Raw genomic sequence first — 15683 nt, forward strand, 5'->3', positions numbered from 1 at the left:
CATGGCGCTGTGGAGTGCTGTGGTAGTTCATTCATGCTTCCTGTCAGATTGTATCTGCTTACCCATACGGGATATACGGGGAAGTGGATACACTGGCAGATCTGCTGGAGACCTGCATGGCACCCGTGATCTGCTGATCTCTGGTGCACTGCTTTACAAGCTCCAAAAATAATAAAAATAAATGGACATTTTTTTTCCCTACAAAAAAATGTGCATTTCTTTTTTCCCAAAAAGTGAACGTACCCTTTAAGAACTGAGGGTTTAATATAATTTTTAAACAGTTGGCTTTGTACTTACGCCTGCTGTTGTTACCGCTGTTCAGTCACTATAGCGCAAAGACTATAGGCGAACATTAATAAGAGTTTCAAAGAGAAAAAAGTTTAACCTTTAGGGCTTTTGAACACTGCAGCTAAAAAAAAAAAAAAAAAAAATAGCTGCTTTTACAGTCATTTGAGCTTTTATTTCAGCTTGAAGAGTCTTGTACTTTTTTGGGCTCTTTTGCACCTTTTTTTGAGCTTCTTTGAGCTTAAGCATTTTTTTTTTTTTACAAACCCTCCCCTTAGTTCATTTTTACAATTTTCTTTTGTGCATTCTTTGAGCTCTTTTTATGCTCATTCATGCTTTTTAAACGCATTTTTGGGCACTAAGACATCTTTTCTGCTCGAAAGCTCCTCTTATAAATGCGAGTTTGGTGGGGTTTATTTTCTGCCTGTAAACGCCATAGTGTGCATGGACACATTGGCTAACATGAAGGGGAGATTCCAGGCAGAAAAACGAAGAGCTCAAAAAAGCTCAAAAGCCTGTAGGAGCCGCTTCTGTGAGCTGCAGTGTGCATGAGTCCTTACATTGTATGCATGTATAGTATATATCTGTTTAGTCGTATCCGACTCTTGGCATTTCTATGGGCCAGCTTTTTGGCCCCTGTGTCTGATGTGCTTGCGATCCTTTCCCATATTATTTTCTTGCCAATTTTTTTTTTTTTAAATGAGGTAGGTGGTAGGTCTTTCCTCAACTCTCCCAAATTGCTCAGCTTAGGGCTAGCTTGCAGAATGTGATAATACATGTACATGGACAATTTGTAGTCACATATTATGTCTAATCTAGACAGTGGCCAATTACCTTCCAGCATTTGGCGTGTGGGATGAAACTGTTATAACCAGAGGGAACCCATACAAGCTAGTATTCTGCATGAACCAAAGACCCCAGTGCTGCATGGCAAACGTTCTAGCCACTAAGCCGCTAACCTTCACATTATCACTTATAAACTCAAAGGAAAATTAGGATCCTTGGTTTGCCTGTAAAACCCTTTTCTCTGATTAGTGACCTGTGCTCTAAATAATCAGAATATTTTAAGTAATGTTGCCAGCTAACACCAATTAAGTTAATTCACACTCAATAACAACATAAAATGAATAAAAAAAGCAGTGTGGAAATCTGCCAAAATCTACCATAGACCAAAAAACTATACTACAAAAAATGTGAAAATTCCAATAAACTTAAATTATACTTCATACTCATTACTACTTGGGTTATGCTGCCACATTCAGGTGAATGGACAATGGGCAAAAAAAAAAAAGCAGGTTTCTACTCCCAGGCATAACCCCAAGCCTAATGCTTTCCAAACCTTTGAGAAAATAAGAGAACTGTTCCTGCAGACCAGAAATGACCACTGAGAGTTCAAAGGTAGCAGAGGACTGTGCCCCTGGAGCAAATACCAGATAAGGGAAAATATTCAAAGCTCATCTGACCTGTAGGTGATCCATTACAGAGCGAACTGTGTAGGGTTATCTTCCCACTAAATACAGGGTTTTGGGAGCCCACCCCATAGTCCTGACCCCTGCCTGAGCACCACCATGGCCTGTTACCCCAGGTACAAGAAGGTCACTCAGTTAAGAGGAGCCAAGACACCTAATGTGGCAAGAAACTTCTGCACAAAAAAGTTCCCCAAATACTTGCAGACAATGAGCTGCTGTTACTGTGTTGCTAGAGCTGTGCCTATGCCACTGTTGAAGGAGTTAGTGACTTGTGTGTATCAGGACACACCAAACCAAAGCGTGTTTGCCAGCACCAGCCAATGACATCACAGTGTTGTGCAGTCTGGTACCACCCCATTTAAACACCTCTCCACTGGCAGAGCAGCACAGCCACTCAAATTTGAGCCCCATGTCAGTATACAGCCAGGTACACCAGTACACCAGGGAACACTAAGGGGATTGCACACCACAGGAATCCACCTAACACGTACACTCCCAAGTCCCCATTCTATGGCCTTGGGCCCAAACTTTACCCATCACGGCCCGCATATCCAAAAGGGCCTTTAGGGACACAACTGTCCCACAGGGGATCACAACCTTGGACCTCTAAAGCACTTAGCCAGCATGCTCACTGGATTTCAGGTACCCTGAAGATCACTGAGTGCATAAAGGTTCCAGTGCCAATTGAGGACATTACAGGATGTCTCGGATCTACCATAACGGGGTCTGGGTACTGTCCATCACCCTAGGGCAGTGATGGCGAACCTTGGCACCCCAGATGTTTTGGAACTACTTTTCCCATGATACTCATCCACTCTGCAGTGCAGTTGAGCATCATGGGAAATGTAGTTCCAAAACATCTGGGGTGCCAAGGTTAGCCATCACTGCCCTAGGGCCATAGGCAACTGATCCAGATAAAGCCTTTCCACAGCAGGAGTGTACAGAGCAGGCTAGGAAGAAAACTACAGGTAAAAGCCACAAAATAAAACCCTCAGATAGACTTCACAGATGCATTCATCACCAAAAAACAGCACAAATCTGGGGTTTGGTGAGCAGCGAAGGGTTATGCCCGAGTGTGGACACCTGCCATTTTCTTGGCTGTGTCATTCAACTGAAGATGGCAGCATAAGCCAGGCAGCCATGAATATGAAGCCCTGTGTTCTGTGATATATGCCTACTGCAGTCAATAAGCTTTTCTCTTCCACACTACCATACTACTCTGAAGAATTAAAGGGAGAAAAGGATTGGTTTTGAAGGACAATACAGACTGTCAGAAGAAGTTTGATAACTGTGACCCCTATATATGTATATTTCAAAAAGTATTAAAGAGTTTTGCAATTGTAATTGCACTTGAGAAAGCCTTATTGTGTTCTAAGACATTGCCTTACTCCTGTGAGCTGTGTAATGCTTCAATAAATAGGATAACCTTGTAAAACTTGCTGAGCCTTTAGTATGGGTTTCTTCAGGTAATTTGCAGTGCCCCCTGCTGTTGGATCCAGCACTGGGACTTATTTGTTCTAATATAAGGGCGTTCTACATAAAAAAAAATATAATCAAAAGCAGGACGGTGACTTCTCTGTTGCCCACAAGGAAGGCGATAACAATTCTGTTACAGCTTGATGAATCAGATTCTAAGAAGATTGTTTTCCGTGCCACTGGAAAAAATGCAACTTAAAGGCCAGTCCACCCAAAACGTATATTTTATTTAAAGCTTGGGGTATAAACCATGCCATGGCTTCTTATACATTGGAGGGACTTTACTAGTGACATCTCTATGTGAGTTAAAATTTATGTCAAGTCAAAAACCTTTCCTCTACTTTTGGACAGAGTGGAGGAATGAAACTCTTGTTGGGTTTTTACTGCTTTCTGGTGCTCTATTAGACAGCTTTACTCTCACTTTCTGTCCTGCTAGCAATGGTTTTACCAGACATTAAGGGAAAGTCTGCTACGGGGACATGGACAGAAATTCCAATCTTACAGGGGTTCTATTCTTCCCCTACTCTAATAAAGAAAAGCTATTTTATTTTTGTTTGTGTTCCTTTAGGAGTTCCCCTTACTTCCTGTCTAGTAAAACATTGTCAGCAGGGCAGGAAGTGAGGGGAAATTCCTCGAACGCAGCCTTGCTCAACTTTTTTTAACATGGAGAACCCTTGAAATTATTATTGGGCTTCAGGGAACCCCTGGTATTAATTATTACATTTACAGCTCACAGTACATTAGTGTGATGGTCAGTGGGCAGAATGCTCCTTGCGTTGGTGGTCATTGGGAAGATTCACCCCCATACAGATATAGCTAGAAAGCTCAATGGTATCAGTGGTTACTCATCTGAGAGGTAGAAATTGCTTATTGATAAAGGTTCTAACTCTTCCCCTCTCTATCCAGAACTGAGACAAGTCCAGGACACTCTCTTTGATCATTTATTTATTTTATGTTGTGGAGAATGCAGGAAATGCTAGAACAAAAATAGAAACAGCAATATTATGGCGCTCTACTAGTATAGACAGGGCTGCAGGTATATGATATGGACAACTGTTGGGGATGGGACAGGTGGTACAAAAGTCCAAGACTGTAGTCAGATGACAATGGTGGTTATATAGTCCAAATAAGTGAGGCTGTACTTAGTGGCTGCCAGCAGGAGCGAGGAAAGGCTCTACATGAAAGGAGAAAGCAAAAAGCAGCGCTTACGGATGGAAGCTGCTGTTTCGATCAGCTAAAGGCTGTCAGCGTCTTCCACTGGAAGACGCTGAGAACCATCAGCATATCAACACAGCCGCTTTCATCTGTTACCAGCCTAGAGAGACCCTGCAGATGAACTATTCCACTTACTATGCTGGCATATCCTTTACCCTAGTGAGTGTACTATTTCTTTTAACCCTCATTGAACTGTACATGCTACATTTAGTAGGCGCTGCTTTTCTGCTTTCTTCTGGAACACACATAGGTGGATGGAACAGCCCAAATGTCCAAGTGGACACAAAAAGAGTCGGTAGTTATGCCATGGAGATCTCCCTGTTGGGATCAGCCACGAAACATATAAAGACAGGAGGTTGACTCAGCCCACCAGGCTTCTCCTATAACTAAAAGATCACTTTTTCGTATACATAGCCTTTGAATTAAGTCTTCTGCTTTGAAATATTTGCAAGGAAAAAAGGGCATATGAACCTTTCCCCTTAAGTAACATAGTGCAGGTTGTATATTGACTTTAACAGACAAACATATAAATGTTTCAGTATATCACCTTCACAGTCATTAAATAGAAAGAAGGCTTCTGCAGCCACGATATATCAGACACCTCTGTTAGGAGAGATATGAGTCATTCTGACATTCTATTTATATTCTTTAGAAAATATCTTTCACAAATGGTATATGAATCATAGGGCAAGAAGTCTATTTTAGCAAGGAATCAATAGCAGCTGTAGTAAGTAAATGTGATGGAAACAAGCTCATACATCATTATAGTATTGTGTGCTGGAAAAGGCTGCAGCCCTGACTAACCTGTCGTTGTGCAGAGGATAACATTGGCAGATTTCAATGTTTCGATCATTGCTGCCTCCTCGCGTTCTTTCAGTTCTTTCCTAAGAGCTTTAATTTCTGTTCTGAAGCTGCCCTTTTCTTCTTTGCGTGGCAGTTTTCTCATTTTTGCCTAGAAAACATAACAATAAAATGAATATGAAAATAAGTGTAATGCAAAATGAAAGCGAAAACACCTAAGCAACATCTATACATCAAAATTATGACATTTTATTGGAATTAAATTTATTACTAGAGCCATTTTTTCTGTTTTGGGTTGGAGCAGATCTTCACTGGATCTCAGCACCACAAACCAAAAACACTATTTAATTCATTTTGAATGATCAAAGCAAACTCCCCCATCCATCCATGTCTCCATGCTTTATTTTGTTGAGAAATCACTTTGAAAAACACCCCCTAGCATTCCTGGCTGTGGCCATCTCAAGAAAGGACATTTGCTTCCTGGAATACATCTGCCCTTAGCTTAAGCATGCATGCAGGAGGGTGTGCTTAGTTGAGAAAACCACTTCTTCTCTCCTAAGGACCCCTGGGAGGTTTGACATGATTTTTCTGGGGAAAGAAACCAGGAAGTAACTAAAGAAATGTAAAAAAAAAAAACAACAAGTAAATATGATATACTTTCTTGTCTATTTACTAATGTTAGCAGCATGAGTAAATAAAAATAGTCAATATTGATTGGGGGAGTGAAGTTCCACTTTAAAAGGATTGTAAAGTCTATTTTTTTTTCCCTATAAAAATAACAAACATGTTATCCTTACCTCCTCTGTGCAGTTGGTTTTGCACAGAGAGGCCCGGATCCTACTCTTCTCAGGTCCCTCTTCTGTGTTCCTTGCCCCTCCCTCCTGTTGAGTGCCCCCACAGCAAACAGCTTGCTATGGGGGCACCTGAGCCAAGTCACAGCCCCCTGTGTCCATTCAGACACGGAGCTCCGACCCCTCTCCGCCCTTTCTCTTCTGATTGGCTATCTGACTTTGACTGACAGCAGCAGCCAATGGCACCAGCTGCTGTGTCTCAGCCAATCAGGAGGGAGAATCTCGGACGGCTGACACAATTGTGGACATTGCTGGACAGAAAGGAACCTCAGGTAAATGTTGAGGGGGGGGGGCAAGGGGGGCTGCTGCACACAGAAGATTTTTTATCATAATGCATAGAATGCATTAAGATAAAAAAACCTTCTGACTTAACAACCCCTTTAGGTATGAGAAGGTGAAAATCCCTGTCAGTTTTTTTTCATGTCTATGTAACTTTGTTTGCTGTCATGCTGACACAACAGGAAAAGAGAAGAAATCTCTCCAAAGGGAGGGAAATTCTCCTTTAGAAAGTTGTCAATGCAACAAGTGTACCAACTGAATCATTTCCCCTCTATTGGTGTTCTGGTGAATTCCCTCATTTTCAGCCTGTGACAGTGGTTAGTAGGAAAAACAGAAGGGTTTAATTCTACCGGGGGGGGGGGGGGGGGGGGACACAAACCGCAATAAAAAAAACTGATGGGGTGGCCAAACCTTCCCTATTCTATTCATTTCTTTTTTTAAATAAAACAATTATGGTATAATCTATTATAACACTAAATCTATATGCTGTGTCCGTTCAGATTTTGAGTTAAAGTGGTAGCTGTAGGTGGCAGGTATGCCTTCTCTGAAAAATATAATTTAAGCTTATATTTCTGTGCCAAGAAAAAAAAAGACTTCTTTCAATTTTATGCACTTATATGCTGCCCGCACGTGGTCCAGTCTTCGTAAATGACAGCCATTGACTGAATCCTTTGTTATAAATGGGTGTGTATCAGTCTATGAAGTGGCTTCTACTGCGGAAATCCTTGTTCCTGCTCACACGTTCGAAAACGATTTTTTGTGAGCTTGCACAGTCTGTTCTTATTTTTTTAAATGAAAAGAGAATTTCACTGCGATAATTCACATTCATAAGAGCAGCATTCACTCATTAGCCAAGTCAGAGAAAGTTATGACGAAAGCCCTGTTCTCGCAGCATTGCCAGACAGAACAGGCAGATACAGTACCTCTATTTTCTCAATGTACCTCTCTATTCTCAATGCCTTTCTAGAGCCAGACTTAGGCAGGCCACACTTTATGAAATTTTCCTACCTTAATACACAGGTTAAAGGAAGAAAATTGCTTGATTTCCCCATCAACACAGTTTGTGTTGATGGAGGAATCCCTCCTGCAGCGCTTTTGTGTTCTGCCAATGGGGAGCGCAGAGAGCCTTCCCCACCGGCATAATACAATAATGACTGCTGGTGGCTATAGCTGCAATGTGCACAGAACAGTTGAACTTGCTTCATTTCCCAAATACCATGTTTGGGCTGTGGCTTGGCAATGGCTTTACACTGTCTCTCCTTAAGAACACCTGGATTGGCAGCAGAGTGTGGCCAAGGCCCTGGCATTAAATATTCTGCATCCAGCATCTGTGTATGCCAGGTCTGAGGCTCAAGCTTTGTGGATTTTTTTTAAATCAAGCAAATGCGCCAGAACACACTGATCTGATTAGCGCTTACAGCCATTGGCTGGTGTTCCAGCATTCCTGTTCAAAAAGTTGATTGTTAGACTGGCTCCCGTCAAACAGGCTGCTGTATACAAGGACCGAATGTCAGCTGGTTCAACAGAAACAATATTCGACCCATGTGTACCAGCCTTAAAAGTACTGCTGTGTTTTCCAATGATTGATAAAAGAAAATCAGTCACAAGTCACCTAACAACTGCATTGTCTTTCATAATCAATTGTGGAGTTAACCTGCTTGTATGGAGATATGAATTTTAGTAAAGCACAATCCCCTTGTTGTGGTGCTTACAAAAAAAAAATTCTAAAATCTTTGAAAAAAATAAATAAATACTTACAAACGTCAGGTCAATATCTTTGCGTATGTCAGCAACGATCTGAGAGTTATCACTATGTGCCAGCATAGCATCCAGAGAGTGATGCTGTAGGGATTCCAGAAGACGTGCAGGGTGCCCCAAACGTAATATTCGCTCTTTATAAGCAGCCAAGCGCTCAACTAGATTGTCCACAGCTACATTGGAAGGAGCGCAGCAAAGGACCTGGAGAAAAAAGTATGGGACATCTTAGTGCATACTGGCCAGAAGATCTGGCCTATGGTAGTGTAAGGCCACTCATAGCAGATGTCTCATAGAGAAAAGAGCTGGTTATTTATAATCGTATTTAGTGCAGCAGCAGTACAGCTTATTCAAGAACACAACAGTGATAATTCATCACTCTTTTTAACATGTTGTTCACTGTCATTATATGTGCAATCCAGCAGAGCATTACTTCTCCTATTCTAGCCTCAAAGCTGCTGTATCTAGGAATACAAGAAGCGAACATCAAGATTAAATGTACACTATAGTTGCATTTAAAATTCATTTAGGGCCTGTTAACACCATGTCCTTACGTTACGGCACCGTTTATTGCAATGCACAATAATTGCATTGGTGCGATTCTGTGTCATTATTTCTGAATGGCATCCCTACGCACCTGCCAATGGATGTGAATTGCAGTGCAAACAATATGCAGCGACGCACTATTGCGTCTTGCGATGCACTGCCAAAAAAATGCACCAATGCTTTGGGATCGCACATTAGTGCATTGGGTGAAATGCGCTGCAGTGCACATCAGTTGCCAGGTGTGTGGGGATGCCATTCAGAATGACATGGTGTAAACAAGCCCTTAATGATTTCCTAATAAATACAAGTCAGCATTTAGCTAGTCTTTTACAGCTCAAATGTAAAGCTGAATGCCAAGCAAATATACAGTAAATGACACATTATTGCAGCTCTGTAATTATTACTATATCATTGAATGTATTTTTTTAATGCAACCAATACCCCAGTTTGGCTTGGTATCAATATCTTGCAGCCTCCTTTCCAGCAAAGCTTAGTTGTGTTGCAGTGCTCATATGTGAATACAGGACATGCTGATAAGAAGGAGCAGAGAGACAGAGAGAGGACAGGGCTGTACTGCGAGGCAGAGTTGAGTGCATCTCAGGACAAAGTGGACAGAAATAAAAAATCTGCCTTATATGTATTTCTGTGAATTTGGATATTTGCTTAGAACTTGGCTTTAAATTAGAACCTTTCTGGGAATAACCTCTGTTGGGATTTTATTGGTATCTAAAGCCCTGTTGGGGAGACTTCCTATCGAATCCTCTCCTGCTGGCAACACTACCAGTAAAAGAAACTTAATTTAAAACTGAACGTTTTTTTTTTTCAGTTTTACTAGGCAATGGGTCTGTGCCCACACTGCACAGAGTGGGGTAACTGCTAGTTTTGGTCTAGGGCAGTGATGGCAAACCTTGGCCCCCCAGATGTTTTGGAACTACATTTCCCATAATGCTCAAATTCACTGCAGAGTGCATGAGCCTCATGGGAAATGTAGTTCCAAAACATCTGGGGTGCCAAGGTTCGCCATCACTGGTCTAGGGGTTCGGACAGACAAGATATACTCACAAGACCGGTTCCTTTGGCTCCTGCCCCTTCGCAGTCCAGTGGTCTGGGCAGTGGACTGTTCCTGAGGTCATCGCACTCAAAGACCATCTCTGGAACTGAAGACATCATTAATAGTATACCGCTGGACAGGAGGAGCGCCGTTTTCCACAGGATCGGGTGAGTATGGTCCACCTCTAGACAAAATGAGCAGTTATGCCATGCAGTGTGGGCATAGACCCAATGCATGGGGAAAAATTATATATATATATATATATATCTTCCTGGAGTTAGGCTTTGCCATGAATCACGTAGAATTTCATTAGAAAATGTTTGTTTTTAGAACGTTCATTCAGTTTTCTAGGACTTAATGGGGACAAATCAAAAAATTGTTTGACCATAGTGAGCTGGAGAATCAAAGGATAACAAAAATTTCTTGATTCTTATCTGAACAAATAAAAATTCCATTTGTGGATGTGGTCCCTAGCTGGAAAAATCAATTTGCATGTGTTAGGAAAACTTTAATCCGGTGGTAGAACTTTCGTGATCACGAACATTCGTTCATTTGTGTAAGCTATCGTATATGTTATAGGAATGTATGAAAGGTCAAAAAGGTAGATAAAATCTTCCGCGTAGTATATTGAGTTTATTCAAGTGCATTGAAGGATATTTTAATACATTTAGAATATTCAGTATTTCTGAATGTTAGAAATCAACAACGGTATGGCAATCAAACAAAGTATAGGAAATTTGTTAAGTCCACGATACCATTGTATGCTCCCAAGAAAGATTTTGCTGAACTTTTGTATGAATACCTAAAGTAGAAGTCCAGGCCAGGTAAACCTGCTCCTGTCCCCATTTCTCAAGCCTAGTACATATGGGCAGAATGTCGGGTGACATCGGCCGGTTCACTGGCCGACATTCGGCCCATGTGTATGGCAGCCGGTCTGACAGAAGCTGGCCTTTTTGCTGGCTTCTGTCGGACAAGCAAGCTGGAAAGCCAGCAGCCGAACAGCTCCTGATCAGCGCTCTTAGCCATTGGCATGGGGTCAGAACACAAAAGAACATCATGGGAGATCGCTGCACTAACATTGTGGGGTTAAAAAAAAAAACTAGTGGTGTGTACTAGGCTTAAGCCTCATACTAACTACTCTGTAAAGAAAAGATGTCTATACTTACCGACTCTGAGGGGGTTCCTGTACGATCCCATGATCCTGAAGCAGTCCATTGATGAACGGAGCCTTCCCGGCCAGCAGAACACAATAGGGTTGATTTACTAAAACTGGAGAGCACAAAATCTGGTGCAGCTCTGCATGGTAGCCAGTTTCTAACTTCAGTCTGTTTAAGCTTTAACAAAAAGCCTGGAATACAGTCGGACTGGATTCTAGGCAGAGCTGCACCAGATTTTGCACTCTCCAGTTTTAGCAAATCAACCCCAATGATTACTGCTCGCAGTTAAAGCAGTCAGCAGTAATCACATGTAAAATTTTCAACAGGTTGGTTGTACCAAAGTCGATCGATGGACTGATTGGATACAATCAGCCTGCCCACACATGGATCGAATCTCAGCTGGTCCCAGGTGAATTTTGATGCATATATGGCCAGCTTAAAGAGGTTGTAATCCTCAGAATTAAGAAAAAAAAACACCTGAAAGACAAACACATAATGAGCTAGTATGCATCGCATACTAGCTCATTATGAGATACTTACCTTAGAACGAAGCCCCGAAGTGCTGACCGCTCACCTCTCTCATGGGTGACATGTGTCGCCCTTCTTCCGAGTTTGCGGCATCCGGCCATCCAATTGGCTGGAGCTGCGATGACGTCACTCGCGTGCGGGAGCCGATGGCCACGGCATGGGGCTCTGAAGGAACGGCACGAGCGGCCGTTCCTTCAGAGCGCATGCGCCAGTGATGTCACTGGCTGCATGAAAAGTACATATCTCCTAAACAGTGCATAGGCTTACCTATAGGTACAAGTTGCAGAGGAGGGTTTACTTCCTCTTTAAGTCTATGAGTGACATCACCATCCAGGCATTGCAGCGGTTGTCGACAATCTCTCCTCTTTACTGAAGCTGGCTGCTGGGGAGATCATGTGACCAGACTGGGGCATCAACAAAATAGGTAAGTATAGACATATTTTGCCTTATTATGTACATTGCCTGTCAGTTTCCTTAGCGCTTCAACGTAAATAAGAAAATATAGAACAATCATTGACTGACAGATTTTTTTCCCCAATGTACTTCAGTATTTTTTCTTCCATAAACTGGTTTACTGGCAAGAACACAACATTGGCTTTATAATCACATTTTTAATTCACTGAAGACATGTCACTGCCTGCTAGTCTAGGCCCAACAAACAATATTTCTGTGGTAAGCAGTGGTAGGCTCAGCAGCAGGTGTCCTAATGAAAGTGATTGAATTTAGCATTGTAATATAACACATAACTGTTTACTGGGAAGAACAGAGTTCTGACAAGCATGACCCTCTTCTCACCTTTAGTTCTTGCTTCACAGCTTGTAGGATGATTTCCACCACCGTTGTCGTCTTACCGGTACCAGGGGGGCCGTGAATAATTGCAACTTCTCTCTGGTTTAAAGAAAAAACAACCGCCTCCTTCTGTGAATCATCCAAAGATGGATTGAGAAATTCCACTGGTCCTAGAGGCACAAGAGAAACATTAACTGAAAATGCCAAGTAAACCTAAAACAAAGGCTGATTTAAAATGAACCTGTGCTGATGCACACTGTAAACTAAGGATTTTCCTGGAGAGAAGGCAGCATAAGAAGTAATGAATGCTAGATATCCAATTCTCTTTAACTGCCTATTTACAATGCATAGCTTTTTTGTTTTTTAAAGGGACTCTGTTACTTTAAAACAAAACAAAAAAAAATAAATTGCCAACAGATGTAAAGTGCAGGCACCACACATGCTTACAGCAGCTTCTAGTCCTGCATGCTGTCCAATTGTCACACTGTTCTGATCTGAGAAACCTTTGGCACTTCCTGGTAGTGTCAAAGCATGCCCACCTCCTCCTATCCCCTACACCAGAGATCCTAAAACTACGGCCCTCTAAATGTTGTGGAACTACAAGTCCCATGAGGCATTGTAAAACTCTGACATTCACAGACATGACTAGGCATGATGGGAATTGTAGTTCCTGAACAACTGGAGGGCCATAGTTTGAAGACCCCTGCCCTACACGTTTCCATTGACCAGTGAGGCAGCTCAACAAAGTGCTGGGCTAAAAGAAATGTATGGGGGGATGGGAGGAGCAGTCAGGCTGTGACACTACCACGAAGTGTCAAAACATTGCCCAAGGGTACTAAAACCTTCAGGCGCCTTATATCCATCAGATGTTTTTTATCATTAGAGAATCACTTTTCAGATCTTTGCTGTTTGCCAAACAGCATACAGGGGTTGATTTACTAAAGCTGGAGAGTGCAAAATCTGGTGCAGCGTTGCATGGTAGCCAATCGGCTTCTAACCTAAGCTTGTTCAATTAAAGCGGAGTTCCGGGCACAAAAACAGTTTTTCAATAAACATACCCCCGGGACAGTCAGGGCTAGTACATTCCACAATGGCTAGCCTCTGATCTATCCCGGTTCGCACTTACCTGCAAGAAGAAATACTCACTTATAAAATTTCTTCTCCAGCGTTGCCATCTCTGTTGTGGGCAGCTGAAGCCGGCGCGATCCTCTTCTGCGTCCTCTTCCGCGTCTTCTTCTCCCAGAATGCGCCTGCACCGGTCCCTCTCGTCACTTCCGGTGCGGCGCCGCATTCCTCCACAGCTTCTGGGCATGCCCAGAAGCTGTTTAGCAGGGAATGCGGCGTCGCCCCGGAAGTGACGAGCGGGGCCGGTGCCGTCGCATTGATTCCTGGGAGCGATGACGTTCAGCTCCCAAGAATCATCGCAAAGAGGAAGTGACGGCGGAGCCGCGGCACAGAGGGAGGAAGTGAAGAATAGGTGAGTATTTTCTATCTACAATTACAAGGTGAGTAAAAAAAAAAAAATATATACCTAACTATCCAATTCCTTTTCAGGTGAAGAAGAGCCAGCGGATGGGCACAAAATCGATTAGGTCGATTTTGTGCCCGGAACTCCGCTTTAAGCTTTGACAAAAAAAAACCTGGAAGCTGATTGGTTACTATGCAGAACTGCACCAGAATTTACTCGCTCCAGTTTTAGTAAATCAACCCCACAGTGTCATGGCATAAGTTTAATTTTAATTTCCTATGCAGAGTGCTCCTGGAGCCTTGACTAAAGTGTCTAACAAAAAAGCAAAGCGTTGGCATACCCCCATGAGACTTATGAACAGAAGTTGCCGGTCATTTGGAAAATAGGGGATACATATTACTACGCAGAAGGGTCACATAGTGTGGGGGTTTTTGATGTAATTATGCTGGGAAATTACTGCAGATGGAACATGTCAGATAAATAAGAAGCTAGGGCTGACTCAGCTCACCAGGCTCCACCAACAACTAAATTATTATGTTTTGGTGGGCTGAATCTGAAAAGGAAGCTTCCACCAAATAGTAAAACAAAAAGTACGTATGTATCTGCCATAACGATACAAAGGTGATCTTAAAAATCTTTGACTTTGAAAAGCTCATCAAGCTGCCCCAGACTTTTGTGCGTTACAAAAGGATTACCATCTATACAAATCAAATGGTAATTTATTTAAAGCTGTTCTTTATTGGAAACGACTGACAGGAGCTGTGTTTTTGTGTCTATACACACTCATTCTGCCATATAGGTTTAGTTTACTTTATCCATGTGCTGTCTGCTTACTGGTTACATGTTTTAAAAGCTATTCCCCCAAAACTGAAATGCATATAGTGGGTGTATACCAATGTGGTTAAAGCTGGATTTGGGCTTTATGAACCACTGGAAAATACAAAAATACAATTTGCAAAACATTTGAATAAAAATGCAAACTGTATTTAGATGTTAGTAGTGATTGTACTGGCTGTTGAAGTGATCCTATGGAAGTCAACAGACGAAACATGTAGGGGTTGGCTTGTAGTGATACATAATTTCCTGTTTGCTGTGCTGGGTCTCTGATGTGTGCTGGGAGTTTGTTACTGCAGTTGGCGCCATCTTGGATACGAACATTACTAGTAAGATTGTTGGATACCATTTATAATTGAAGTCTGCTTGTACCAACAGTGTTGTGATGCCCATTTAAAATGTTAGTATTATTTTATTCTTTTGCTGAGCCAAATAAAAAACAATATTACACTATTTAGTTTCCTTTCTTACAACCCAAAAAAAAACAGAATGCAATGATTTTCTCATAAACCCAATTTTTATTCAAAATAGAAAAAATGAAACATTATAAATGTTTAAACTGATAAAATGTACCATTTTAAGAAAAAAAATAAGTTTTTATTTTTTTAAATTGATGACAGCAACAAGTCTCAAAAAAGTTGGGGACAGGACAACAAAAAACTGGCAAAGCACAACCCCAATTTCAAAGAAAGTTGGGGTAGGGCCATGTTTACCACAGTGTAGCATCCCCTCTTCTTTTAACAACACTCTGTAAATGTCTGGGAACTGAGGATACCAGTTGATGGAGTTTATGCTGCTCTAAAACCTGAATATAATCTTTCAGCACTGATGGTACCTTTCCAGAAAGAGTAAATAGCCCTGTTTTTTCATATTATCAGTTCAAGGTTCACTGTGCATTTAAAAGCAGCTTTTCAGAAGTAACATAGGCTATTCATAGACAATGATATATTTTTCGGAGAGAGAGAGAAGAGAGAGAGGAGAGAGGAGAGAGGAGAGAGGAGAGAGAGGAGAGAGGAGAGAGAGGAGAGATAATTAAGTTTGGGGGTTCTTGATCTTTGTTGAAAGGGAGGATCAGAAGTCAGACAGAGCAATCCTTCCCAACAGCAGGGAGGCCTTTGCTTTTGGTCATGTGAACAACACTGGAAGGAGAATGGAGCAGTATATTCTCCAGAAAAGGCA

General features: G+C 41.9%; 1 protein-coding gene across 1 annotated transcript in view; it reads right to left on the bottom strand.

The window, feature by feature from the left end:
• The window catches only part of IGHMBP2 (immunoglobulin mu DNA binding protein 2), a 79857-nt gene that overhangs the window by 44933 nt on the left and 19241 nt on the right, over positions 1 to 15683 (bottom strand). The window contains exons 5-7 of the mRNA XM_082270244.1: positions 12209 to 12372; positions 8135 to 8335; positions 5250 to 5397 (exon numbers count right to left, since the gene is read on the bottom strand). Of these exons, the coding sequence (XP_082126370.1) occupies positions 5250 to 5397; positions 8135 to 8335; positions 12209 to 12372 (513 nt within the window). The remainder of the gene's footprint in view (positions 1 to 5249; positions 5398 to 8134; positions 8336 to 12208; positions 12373 to 15683) is intronic.

The sequence above is a fragment of the Pelophylax lessonae genome (assembly GCF_965119305.1).
Source record: "Pelophylax lessonae genome assembly, chromosome: 10".
NCBI classification, from domain to species: Eukaryota; Metazoa; Chordata; class Amphibia; order Anura; family Ranidae; genus Pelophylax; species Pelophylax lessonae.